We start from the raw sequence: 14223 nt of genomic DNA, 5'->3' as shown, positions 1-14223 counted from the left end.
ACTAACTTGTTTGGGTTTTACTCCATTTCTTTGCAAGAAACTGAGTGAAGGTATGAATTCAAATTACCCAAATACCAGAAGCAGCAGTTGGTAATTGTTTTATTTCCTGATCATTCCTCATTCACCATCTCTTGTTTAAATAATTGCATCTGAATGTGATGCCATTAAAAAAAAGATGCTACGAGATATAACCTACATAAAAAAGGTAAACGTTTGCTGTCTTCATTCCCAAACATTCAAAATAACTCAAGCAAGCATGAACTAAAAAGATACACTTTATTTGAAACCAGCAGGGGACATTTTTGTACAAAAATACACAACTGTTACGTAGATGCTTTGTGTCAATAATTGTTCATCTTTCTCCTGCTGCTTACGCCACTGATGCTCCTCTGCATGCAGCATCAACGTGGGACAACGGCTAATTTGCTCAGACATAATTTCACCGAGTAAAATAACAATTCCAACAAGCAACGTCATTTGCCATAGGGAAGAGTGTAGGATCCTAAATTCTTGAGTCTAGACAAAAATGACAGATTCGTTCTCATAAATATCAGGAAGAATGTTGAACGTGGGATGTTCTTGAAACGCTGAGTTGAATACATGTCGGGGCTTCATTTGTTACTTGGACTTGGTGCTTCCTTTCCCGCCTTCATCCGCCTTTTTCTGCTTCTGTTGCATTATCTCAGCATCCCTTGGGTAAAAAGGGACATTTGAAGAGAGAAGACACTTTGTTAGGACAGACTCAACTGTAACACACATCTGTTTAAAACATCTATAAGTCCTCATTTAACACACATCTCTGATATCAGTAATTATTTCACTGAAAAAGGTTCCCAAGCAAAAATATCAGGTAGTAGAAAGTGGTTTAACACAATAGTAATATCAGATACTATGTACTGTATCATGAGAAGGATTTAAGAACTTGTTACACAAAAACTACAGTATGATTAGAGATAAATTAAATATTCCACAGAGCCGTATATTGGTGAGTTGGAAGTTGTGCCCTATGGCTTTGGTTGTAATACTTCAAAGATCCAACGGCACCTCAGACATTGCTCAAGTTTCAGTGTATCCCATGTCTTTCATCTCCTCCACACTGGTGCTTACCTCTGCTTCCGGGCAGCTGCAGACAGCCCATCATCGCCCCTCTTGCCTTTTCCCATATCAGTCTGCTTTTTGGCATTCTTCGCGCGTGCAAGCTCACGTTGGTTTCCCCCTGCACATCAGACAATAGGAAAAAACAATATAACTTAATAAATGGCACATGAATGAGCAACAAATGTGTAAACTACACCCTTTCAAAAATATCTCTCTTACTACTTAATGCCAAAAAACAAAAACAAAAAAAAAACAACGGGAGGGATTTTTAAGTGTCTATAAAGTATAGTGTGAAATGACACACGGTCCGTTCATTTTAAGCACGAGTAAAAATGGTTACAATAAAATGGTGCAAAACTTGAAAGCAGCCGACGTGGCAGAGTGGCGCTCTGGAGCTGCTTCCTACCCGAACAACACCGACTACATAAATACACACAAGCAACAACTGCAGCTACAGATTTGAGGAAATAAAAATGTTTCCTGGTAAACATCTTTACATCCTGTCTGCTAGTAGCAGCGTTCACACGCAAACACCCTGCGTTATGTCTCCGTTAACTGTTGTTTTCCAGTAGGCCGAGGCTCGGGCTAACAGCTGGACAGGAAAACAACCCACTAACGTTATCCAGTCGACATTGAAAAACGTCCAACGTTAATCGCAGGAATCATGAATTACTAAGCATGTCTGCTCCGTGTAAACATATTTAAATGGCTCAAACAATGCTGTGCGTAATGTATGATCCAAAGATGCCAAAAATATGCATCAATTCCGCGAAACGTAACGTTAGGTTCATTTCAGCAAATAGACTGAGCCCAGATCGGCGGTGGCCGAGACTGACGGACGGCAGAAACAACGGGCACAGACTACATGCAATCGAATAAAGTACATATTGTCTTACAGTCAAAATATATGTCGATACCCACTGGTCATTTTATTAATCGACGCTTCTCTCCTGCAATCCAAATAGGCTCAGCCTACGGGCCGCTGGCTCGCTTTTCGTCGCTCCAGTAGCTGTTTCTGCTTTGGTCGCGTCGCTAAGTAAGCGCGAGACGAGACCGTACGAGAACATTCCGTGCCCTCCCCATTGCGCATGCGCTATATATAAAGTAATCAATTATGCCTGATATTATAAATCATTACGATCACTTTATGATTGCAGTAGACCTACGATAGCAATGGCTAGGACGGGGACTAAGTAGCTATCCAAAATTATTTGTGTTAGTAAAGTGTTGCCATACCAACCAGTGTAAAACTAACTCATCAATTGGAATTATTATTATTATTATTATTATTATTATTATTATTATTATTATTATTAGTCGTAGTAGTAGTAATAGTAGAAATAGTAGTAGGGCTTAATAGGCTTTGATTAAAGGACATGAAGAGAGAGACATGTTTGTACACAGTAAAATGTACTTCAAATTCATTTTATTAGCATTCATGTTGGTTGCACTGTATATGGCCTACTACAGATGTCCATAGTAGTGGTTCTCAATGTGGGATCTGGGGACCCTCAGGGGTCCTTGAAGGGGTTCCAAAGGGTCCCCAGCAAAAAGGGGAATAACTTATTTTCACTATAATTCCATCCATAGGTAATACAATGACAGAGTGTATGGCTATGTTGGTCATGTGTTTCATACACATTCTGTAATAAAACATCTAAAAGTAAAAATCTTATCAGATGGGGGACCCTGGGACAAAATTGTATCAAATGGGGGACCGTGGTCTAATGTGTGTCAGTTTAGGGGTCCTTGATGTGAAAAAGTTTGAGAGCCACTGATCTATAGGTGTCTCTGCAGTTACTGTACCTTCAACACATCTTAATAATATTTGTAATGTACTCTCAGTAACTTAAGAGAAACTAAATGGGAAATGGTGCTAACCAAAAATACAATCCTGTAGCATATGTTTTATACCTTAACATTAAAACATCACTATCAACATCACTCACTCACTCACTGTTGATATCGTCAATCACAATGTGACTCTTTAAAAGTTTATCACAAAGACCCAGCAGAGGGCAGTCTATGCTAAAGTAAATGTGGAAATGAAGGCACTTGTAGAGGTGAGCAACATTGCTATTCTTCACACAGAAGGCTACTAATCATTTCAAAGGTAGGCTATATGTATTAAAGTAAATGTATAAGATTATAAAAGTATCTAAATATAGATATAAAAATGACATGTAAAATACTCAAACTGCTGTTCATTACAATAACTTTGTTCCACTGTTATTCATTACATCAGACAAACCCTTTTTACACAAAAACTTTAATAAAAATAATTTTGTCAGGTAACTAATTTAGTTAATTCAAGTTAGTTTTATGTACATTCTTTAAATTCATTAATTAGATCATTAAAGATAACATAAAATGATTCCTTCAGGGTCCCCATGCAGCCCTCAAACTACAAAATGGAACTATTTCTATCCTACAATAAACACCTCTGTGATGTTTTCCCTGCAGTTTTGCTGGGGTGGTTTTATTGACTGTTGTTAAACAGTTGTCTGGTTGTTAAACAGGCTAAATGACTGAGTCATGTCTGCCTGAAACTGAACTTGTACCCAGACACTGCAACTATAAATATAGAATAATACAACCTACTGCAAGTGTGGCTGAGTTACGCTTGCATGTGGCTTAATTTGCACTTGAGGTCATGGCACAGTCAAGCATTCACCAACAGCAGGAGTGTTTTCTCAGTGAGCACATCTGTTTCATTTTAAAGAGAAACTTGTGATTGCCTGCAACTATGTTTGATTAAGCAACACAAGTATAGTTGACAATAAGATATTCCCTTTTTGAAAAATCATAAGAATCAGCAAAAAAATTTAAAACTGGAAGCTGGAAACGTAAGCTCATGCTTGGCTAGACGACAACAGTCTGCATATTGCATTTGAAACAGACTCTTCAGATGTATTCATAGAGACGGAAGTGAGTTGTAGGAGGCGCATAGACAGGACTGGGCTTCTTGCCGAAAGAGGAATACTGTATTTTAAGGACGTAATTACTGTTTGAATACAATGAGGCATCAAACTACTGCTGTGATTGTCTAGCCATGGATCTATTTGGTCAAGAATAAGGTCTTCTTTGAATTTAATTATATGCTGTAAGTTTTTCCTAGTCTGCAGTCCTCTGCATGTGATTTCTTGATGGATGTTAAGCTAAAAATCTATAACTAATAAAACTAGATCGCAAATACCTTCTTTTATCATTGATGTTCAAATTATATTTATGTTACCACAAACATAATGAGCAATCATTGAGAAATGTCCTCATGACAGGTGGTTATATGTCACCAGCTGTAATACATTATAAACACATTGTCAGTAAATAGAAATTATTTTTTTCCTATATTGATCTTCCCTGTAGGCAGTTTGCATGAGTTTGACCTGACAGAGAGCATTCAATTTAAATAGCAGTAAAGGACGGCTGTTGAACACTATCAGACACACGCTAGTTTCTCTCTGTGGGTTTGATGAGGATGTATATAAATATCCTAATCTGATGCAAACTCCCTCAATTTATTAATATTTGAAGGATTATAGTCTACTATATTTATTACTTAATCTGTTGTTTAAGGGGACATATAATGCACATTTCACGTTAATATTTTCATTTTAGGGGTGTACAAGAAAATGTTTCAATGTTCAAAAAACACATTATTCCTCTCATAGTGTCCACTGCTCTGCTCACCTTTATTCACCCTCTATTCACAATACAGTCCATATACCTGAAAGATACACTTCTTACCTTGCCCAAAATAAGTAGAAAGTGCTTAACTATATTATACTTTTATGACTATTGAGCCCTCGAGCCTCAATCAAAAAAGATTAAAAAGCAAAATTTTATCTTTCACTGACATACCAGGATATGACATTCTTTCCAAAGTACTATACGTTCATTTTTAATTCACTGGTTTTCTGACCAATATCTCTAAAATAACATTTTCATCAATAGTTCAGTATGTAAACCAAATGTCATCGGCTACCATTTCAAATATTCAAGAATTTGTCTTAATTTTCTAAGAACATTTTTTCAAATGCTACTATATCTTAAATTTAATAGTATATTTCTCTTTTGTAAAATAAGGACCTTCCCACCTCTTACACCAGCTGCACCCTGTCTGAATTAGAGGAACCTAAATATATTAATAAATATATTCATTGACCTCTTTAGCTTAACTCTTCCTGTTTGCACTGACATGCCGGAGCATTATAACAACATTATAATATATATTTTAACATATATTTTATGAACCTAAATGAATTTGATATTGTTTATTTGGCTGATTTTTGTCAAGCACCGAGCTTTACCTTGCATCTATTTCTGTGTATATAAGAAATAAACATTCAGTGCCTCATAAGTCCTTATACAAACCTTGATTTCATTGTTCCACATGAAATGTAATTGTCTTTCACCATATTTAAAAACTTTCCTGCCCCAGATATAAAGGAAAGATTAGGTTCTAGCACTGGGACTGAGGCTGTTAATGGATGGACCCATGAAAGGTGTGTCCTTTTGGGTTCCCACAAATAGAGACATATACTGAGATCTTAGCTTAATAATTACATACTTGTGACTCCAACAGAATAAAAATTAAACCTATAGAGGATAAACCAAAATGGCTTTTTGGTGCCACTTGCGTGCTGGAGCGTGAAGACTTTAATAGCGTGTAGAACAGCATGTCGAACACTGCGGTCAGTTTATTGGGCTGGTGGCGACACAGTGCAGCCCAGGATGTCTGCCTCTGACTTGTTTTCCCCACAGCTGCTTTCAGTGACAGCATCCTGCTTTAAGCAAACTGTTTTTGTCTCCCAGTGCAATTATCACCACCTGGTAATTTTGACAATGTTGTCTGCTTGTACTTTACAAAGCCCCTAAATGTTAATGCTGTCCTTGTGTGACTGCTGCTGTGCTGCTCTGCAGCTCGTCATGTCACGTCTCCAGTTTAATCAAAGGGAGATGATGGGGAGGAAAAATTTTGTTTTCCGTCAACCTCATACTATATTTAACTGGCGGATTTTTCTAAATGAGTTGTATTAACAGTAAGTGTCCTTACCCTCTCATTACTCCTGGCGCATTTCCATGCTGACTACTCAGTGACAGACACCCTTTCATGATCACGTGCAAGTATGTTGTTCAGTTTGGGCCTACAAGGTGTGTGTGTGTTTGCACATAGTCTACGATTATGTAGAAATACTGACGCAAAGGCAACTGAATTTGCTGTTTTAGGTTTGTGAGTGTTTGTACTGTAGTTTTTTTCTAATTCAGTCCAAACAGGTGATAGATGATTCATGAAATCACGCAGTCGCGGTGAAGACAAGACACTTTCACCTTCAACATTTGATTGCAACATCTTCATGCATACAGGCTGCACATGTTTGGAGCTCTCTTTGCTAACGCTGATCATGAAGTGGTGGAGGCACTGATGTGTTGCAGTATAAACTTAGTATGACAAGCTGGACGTATGGTGTATTCCTCTCTGTCTCATTTCACCACTGCCATCCATCACGCTGCCAAAGTCCTGCCTGCTGTCGTCAATGATTGATGGGACTTGCTGATCCCATCTTCTGCATCTGCCTTAATGTCCCTCGCATCCTGGTTGCTGGAGCTAATTTTGACATGAGCCTGTGAAATTATTATGTTGTTTGTGCTGTATTTCAGGCTACTGTACATGTATTTTTTTTCACTCTCTCTCTCCTCTGAAAACCTACATTTTACGACAGTTGGAACTTATTTCCCCAAAGCATTTAAAACGAATGGTAGCCTATACTGCAAGTTCAGTCAGTACTGTACATATGTTTTTACAAATGTATTGTTGCTTATTATTGCTGAGTTTGGTTTTGAGGTGCATTAGTTAACTGAGCCAGTGTGTTACTTCTTTCTTTTAAAAATCATTCAGACTAAAAACCGAAGCTTTCCTAATGCAGTATATTTAAAATGTAATCAAGGTGACTTTTAACCCAAAATATATTAGTTGAACATACTTGATAGATTAGAGAAATCTTGGCAGCTGACAGTAGTTAGCTGGCAGAGCTGATATATTGTTTCAACTTCCCGACAACAAAAAAAATAGCTATTGTTTGATTGTTGCTGTGCATATTTGGTTTCAATAGTACAACTTAAAATATGTTGTGTGATGCCAAGCCAAAGAGCACTGAGTCCAAAATTTTAATTTAGATTAAAATGGTCACAGAGGTCCTTTATATAATGGAAATGATCATCCCCCTTTTTTATAGTTGTACATAAACACTCATACTTGCACATAAAGATGAAACAAACTCTTCAGTTCTAGACATAAGGTCAGGTTTTGCTATTGGCATTCATGTTAAGCCTCATCAGTAATCAAGAAGTAAAACTCTGCAGCATGTTTGATGAGTTGAATCATTGAAAAAGAGATTTACAAACTCGCTCTTTCTTCCGGTTATATGTGCAGCTCTCATGGGTATCATCACACAACTATATTATGCAACACAGTGATTCATTTCACCTGCCTTTGTTCTCCTCGGCACTGAACATGAAGCTTCAAACAATATAAACACATTTTACTCTGTGGAAACGGACATTAAAATGGGTTAATGTGTTGCAGTGTGGGGGGAAATAGGACATGTAGTGAAGGTTTTCTATTGACTTCTCTGCTAGAATGAGTGAAATTCTACAGGACAAGGAAGGGGTTATGAAAAATGTTATGAACCTCCTGATGCCTCAGTTTGATTGTGTGATCTACTTTTAGGCTCTTGTTTTTTTCTTTGCTTGCCTTTCCTTCCTTCCTTTCACTTTTTGGCACACTGGATAAGACATAACTGAAACCCTACTGTTGACCTTAAAATATTAATTTCAAAAATAAAGTTTTGGCAAGTCAGAACCAGAAGGAGTCCGCCTGTTTCCTGCACAGATTAAAAAAGGAGGTGGAGGAGGCGGATTTCATTGTTTTGAGGTGATGGAGTCAGACAAAATGACCTTCTCCCATTCATCTTTCGTATTTCCACTCACGTCTCACCTGCTTCAGAAGCCGTTTAGACAGAACCATTGTTTCACCTTTTATCTGAGGTCTAGCTGCCTGAGGGGAACTAGTCTACATAATCAAAAGTTAGTTGGGGACTAAAGAAGACATGTGAGCATCAAGGTAATTTCTCCTGGAGTGCAGATGTTGCACCGGTTGACCCTGTGCCGTGGAAACACTTAAACACAATCCAGCAGGGGTGGGGATTAAGCTGGGTTGAATTTCACTGACAGGACTGTGGATGTAGCTTTCTGAAAGCACAGAGAAAAATTCCTTGACTTAAGGATTTCTTGGAGTCAGGTCAGGTGCATAAGAAAGGAAATACACAAGAAAAGCTCCCACAAAAAGCAAAATTTTGATTTGTTGCAGACAAACAAAAGCGATTCATTTGCACATGACTGATTTGCTTCACAGTGGAAACAGAGGAATCAGTGTTGTCACAGACACGATGGGTATATCTGGGGCTGTGACACCAAGTGAACACTGTGAGATTATCAGGAAAAAATAGCAAATTTAATTTGATCTGCTGATTCACAAATCGGCTTCCCTCAGCTACGCTGCTGTGTGCAGTGAAACGTGACAACCTGTCTCTGATACCACTTAATTGAATGTTCTCTCACAAGGAACAATAGCTGTCATCCGAGGAGAAAATGACGGCTTCATTTTTTCTAAATTTACACCAGAAGTACACACCGTCCTCCGCTGTGTTTGTCTCATGTTTGTATCCTGGTTAAAGTCACTTGTAACCTGCTTTTAACAGCAGCAAAATGAAGGAGCAGAGCTGTAAATGCAACAGGCTGTTGTTAAAAAGTCCTCAAAGTTACTTGAGGGATTTTTGAACCACATTTAAAGCATTGGACTAAAAAGAACAGAGCCTGCAGACAAATCCATAATGCTGTTTTATGGATTTCATTGCCCACATTGTCAATATGCTGAGCAAATGGGCTTACGTCAAGACTGGTCTCATTACAATAATGAAATGAAATCATGACATTGTCCAGATGATGTGTTTTCGAATGGTTGCCAAGGCAACAGCCATTTCTCAGCTAATGCATGTCGAGAATATTAGGGTTGACTAGATAACAGTGGATGGAGTGCTGGATCATACCAAGTGCCTATGACAAGGTTGGCTGGTCCAACACTCAAATTGATTTTGGAAACGTGATAACCGCACCAGAACTACAGAGAACACATTCACTCATTCAAGCTCTGAAGTTTCATTAACGTTCAAAATATGAATTATGACCTCCTTTATTTTTTGCAAACATATTTGCTAATATTTTCGTCGCACGCTGTGTCTGTCTTCATCTCTGTCTGCCTCTTCATTCTCCTACTGTGGATGAGGTTCAGGTTCAGGTTACTTTATTTATACAGGTAGGTAGATTTGGTTTGCAGTAGAGGACAAGCATTCATCTTGAGACACATTTTATAAACAGACAAACATAATAAAGTGCTCAAGGCTCCAATAAGCAGGACTTAAAAAGAGAAAAATACACAACCCTAGAATAAACAAGGTAAGATACAAGGTAAGAATAAATAAACTTTGCTTCTGTAGCATCTGGGCAATGTTACTACGTCTTGTTCATCTGAGTGATGGCTGCTGGAGCTCACAACTGTCTCCTGGCTGACTCATCTTGGTTGTTTCCAGCAGCTGCAGACGAGCTGAGTGATGGCTCCGCACTCTGCATGTAAAGTACAGAGAATTATTCCATCTCTGTGAAATCTATTGGACGTGCAGTGCCGACTCACTGAAAACACTCTGTATGCATGAGATGTTACTGATTCCCCTGAGCTCCTTGGTTGCGTCTCACAACAAATTTCCACGGCTCATTTCTATTGCCAAACACATCCAGCTGGACCACAATATGATTCTGATACATGCAATTTAGTGGCTGAATAAAAGTTGTATGGTTTATAAATCCATATTTTTAGTCAGTTTCTGTTCTTATGGCGAGACAGATCGCCACAGGGTTGTTTGAACAAGTGGTAAAGTCATAACTTCACTGCATTTCTCTGCTTTTATACCTAAATATGAGACTAATGTAAAAGAAAATCATCACACAGCAAATGAAAATGTTCTACCGTTCTTCTATATGTACAAAATGTATAAATGTTCAGCACAAACTTACCATTGTGTTCCCAAAAGAGCAACACTAAAAGTAGCATCCCAGATGTGGGAGTCTCCTCCATGGCAACTTGCCTTTACCGGGCCTCAATTAGCTGAGTGGCGGGACACATGGGAACCCCTTACCCAACTCCAGACAGGGCTCCCGGGACCGGAGCAGAGGGGAGTGAGTACAGCAGATCGGTTCTGTACAGTAAAGCCCATTACTGTTGGCCTGAGGTGTCACAAATATGCATGGTGTCTTTTCCCCAAGAGCACACCCAGAGACAAATATTATGAAGGGTGGAATTAGATGCAGCATGCTCCTTTAGTCTTGTTGCAGCTCCCAAGACTTCTCAGCTTTAAAAAGCCAGAGTAATGTGGATAATACTGAATACTTAACACAATCTCTGTTATGTGGGAACCCATCATTATTTCACGATTTGATTTGTTAACACTAAACAACTGTAATACTACTTGCTTCTTTCCAAAGCACAAACCGTGTTGTTTTAGGTTTCTGGATCATTTTCTGACTGTTTTCAGTGATGCGTGTAAACAAATGTGCATATTAATCCCTTACAGAGAACAGTTATCATTGCCAAACCTGTTCTGTGAAGGAAAAACAAAAAAGTACAAACTGGGTCAGTCAATATGACATTTTAACAATTTTAGGATAGTGTGTGCTCTATCCTTTACTGTCAATCATAATGAAGTTGTGCAGCATGATGCCCAGTGGTGTTTCAACCAGAAAGCCCTTCAGCAGCAGCAGGATCTGAACTTTAACATGCATACTTGTATTTCTTGTATTTCATTTCAAAAAGCTGTGGTAATAATCCAGAAAAAGACAAAAATATTTTCTGCATGTTTTTAAAGACATAAAAAAAAGCAGAGCTCTCATTCTCCTGCTGTCTTGTTCTCTTTTTTTTTGCACATTCAATCAACTTTTCTTCACTCCGTCTTTTTTTCCTCTCCATCTCTCACCCATTTTTGGGAAACTGAGTGCCGTGCAGCTGTGGCAAAACGAAGGCACCTGCTCTGAATAAGATGACGTCTGTGGCCTCAATGAGTCATCCAGACCCTTAAGAGCTGCCGAGGAAACTAGCTGGCTGAATGACTGTACTCCCCCCCACAATCATCCAGCTGAACAACGGGCACAAAATGAGTGGTATTAAAACCCGGAGATAAGACACTGGGCAACTCTTTTGTACATCTCTAGTCCTTTGACTTCCTTTGACTGAAGTGTGATTACCTGGCTGTAATACATAATACAGCTCTTGACGAGGCGACGACTTTAATCAAGCTTCAAAGGCAACTTTGTGGTGGTTACACACACAAAAAGAACACTGCAATCTGTTTTTCTTTTTCTTTAAAGCAACGCGTCAGCCAGCCAGAGGGCTTTGTTTTACATGTCGACAGCTCTTCTATGGCATCAGGAGTGTTGAAATATGGGCTGGTCAGTAATAACTTTACTTTATCAGGACTGAGTCAAAATTATTCATGACATGGATGCAGCAGTGGATTTTATTCCTGTTCAATTTTCACTGCTTCTATTTTCCTGCAACTCTTTTACGCTGGCATATGTTGCACTTTGGGTCAAGAGCAAATAGTCTGTTCTGCTAATCACAGGTCTATGATTGTGATTTTGATGTTGTCTGATTCAAAGTTGAATCTGTCATTTGAAACAATAAAACTTAACCCCACCCCACCCCCCCAAAAAAAGGATAGTACAGACCCAACTTACTGCCGAATCCCAGTTTGGATTTTGGAGGCATTAGATTCATCAGAGTGTTAAAGTCTGGTCACTCCATTATTCTGCTCAGTCAAAACATGGTTTCAAAAACACAACCCCTTCCTGGTCCCTTGACATAAATGCTTCAGTAGTCTGGTGTCTGACTTTTATTGGATCTCTCTGTCACTGTGCCCCTGTGGTTATGGGAAATCTGCTCCTGCTCCCAATTACCCAATCCTGTTCCAGTGACGGGCGCCATTCGTTGTTTTCTATTGTGTGCGGTGCCAAAAGAACCGGTTGTGCCAGAACAGACTTATATTTTAATCAAGAATTGTCCAATTATGCCAATTATGCTGTAAAAACACAGACATCAACCATCCCGAGATTTTGCTGTAAGCAGAATGTGGTTGGAGTGTTTGCAAAAAAAAAAACCCCCAAAAAACCAGCTTGAAGAAAACAAAAACAGGGGGGATGTGAGGGAGAAGCTGAATGATAGACACTTAATATGCATCATGATCATTGTCAAAACCCAACAACAGCAAGGAATAGTCACTCTTCTTTTCTTTCTGAAGTCTTAAAGGTGTTACTACATCTACGTGGGGGCACAACGGTGCTGCAGAACACTGATATTATGAGGATGTTTTCCAGGTTGGGACGACACAGAGCCGCTCTTGTTTGACTGCTGTCTCTTTTCATGCGTGGAATGATCAGTCACACCTGTAGTCACTGTAAAAGTAGTGGCTGTAAAGGGCATGTGATCTCAGTAAAACACCAAACACCTGGGTCTGCTTAGCAACAAGTGTATACATGCATGTGTGTATATGTCTGTGTGTGTGTGTGTGTGTGTTTGTGTGTGTGTGTGTGTGTGTGTGTGTTTGTGATGACATAGACACACAAACACACACACACAGAGGGAATGAAAAGTCTGATTGTGTTGCTTTGTGGGAAAGTTTGCGCCCACCTTCACTTTGAAGACAGTGAAAACAAACGTGCAAATCTCAGATGTGAACATAATCCACCAACATTGCTGAATAAGCCTACTTCTTTGTGGCTACTGTAGACTATTACCAGGTCCAGATGTTTTTTTATTATCTCAGTTTTTTTTTTTTTTGGAGGAAGGAGGTAGTTAGTTTGATCTAAGCCACCGCACTTTACAGCAGGTAGATTGTTTTGATTAAATCTTATCTTACATCGTGGTGTGACAGCTTCAGTAGGTTTTCAGTTTGAGTTTGGTAGTTTTGAATCTGTCTGAGTCTCTTTTGCACTGACTGCACTCTTTGTCCTTGGACCAAAGTTGAAGAAAACATTATACTAATTTTGTTAAAATGTTGCTTAACTTTGTTTTTTTGTATTCATTCTGTGGGCTATAACAGATCACACACTGACTAGCAACAGCAGGGTTTTAGTGAGAAATGGAGAGGTCTGTCTACTGCCAACATGCCTTGCAAGTAACACACAGCCTTGAAATTCCTCCACTTCTGAAACACAGAAGCCTCAACTGTGTCTTTATGCAGCAATGTTAGGACTCCTGAGTTTTACTTTCACGGTTTACTCATATAAAAACAAAAATTGTATCCAGTACAGTTGTCAGATACTTGTTTGGTGAAAATTTGTGAAAATGTAGAAGTTTGAGGGCACATTCTTGTGCATGAGGTCATAACGGGATCATGGTTAACAATAACCATTACTGATCTATTATGAAAACCACAAAAAACTACTTTAAGACATAAGATTTGACAACAGCAGTTGATAATGGGGAATGTTAGTGAAAGCGTACATACATACAGTGTTGGGTGTCATATGAAGTTGAACAGATTTTGACAAATGTTTCTTCTATTGATGGGTTAAAATCATCATTATTGATACTGATGAATAGTAGTGAAGCGCAATGACAAATTAATATTACTATCCGTCACTTCATAGAGAGTTTGGAACAAACATCAGCAATAAAATTCACTCTTAAAAGCATTAACTGAGAACAATTTGAAATGTGTTTTTTGAACTTCAGTGATACAGCAGATTGTAGACTTTTAAGATCTCAATCATCTTCTTTTCAAAAATACATTTAGTGATGTTCATATTTTTTTTAAAAATGTAACACTTTTGTGTTTAAATATTTTGTTTACAAAAACTCAAGCATGTATCAAATTGAAATAGCAAACCTGAATTACAGAACTGTTTTTAAATATCTTTTCTGCATTTACAAAACTGAATGAATGTGGTGTCATACACAAATTGGTGTGTCACATGTCTTGAAACCTCTGATAACATGTCTCATCCTGTTTGGTTAGG

At 38.5% G+C, this 14223-nt stretch overlaps 1 protein-coding gene across 1 annotated transcript; it reads right to left on the bottom strand.

The window, feature by feature from the left end:
• Nucleotides 1-257: 257 nt before the first annotated feature.
• On the bottom strand, nt 258-2163 carry LOC121897679 (small EDRK-rich factor 2-like). Its single transcript, XM_042412357.1, has 3 exons — nt 2020-2163; nt 1108-1216; nt 258-691 (listed from the first exon to the last, which is right to left on the bottom strand). Exons 1-3 carry the CDS (start codon nt 2024-2026, stop codon nt 619-621), a joined length of 189 nt encoding a protein of 62 aa, XP_042268291.1. The 5' UTR covers nt 2027-2163; the 3' UTR covers nt 258-618.
• Nucleotides 2164-14223: the final 12060 nt, after the last annotated feature.

Source organism: Thunnus maccoyii, chromosome 1, assembly GCF_910596095.1.
Source record: "Thunnus maccoyii chromosome 1, fThuMac1.1, whole genome shotgun sequence".
In the NCBI taxonomy this organism is placed as follows: Eukaryota; Metazoa; Chordata; class Actinopteri; order Scombriformes; family Scombridae; genus Thunnus; species Thunnus maccoyii.
Note: the sequence above shows the minus strand (reverse complement) of the source record. Positions and strands in the feature narration are given on the sequence as shown.

What these genes read in the sequence shown, in the direction of transcription:
- LOC121897679 (XM_042412357.1), bottom strand. An exon ending in GCAGCTGCCCGGAAGCAGAG is followed by an intron (nt 692 to 1,107) that starts GTAAGCACCAGT and finishes TTTTTACCCAAG; the next exon opens with GGATGCTGAGATAATGCAAC.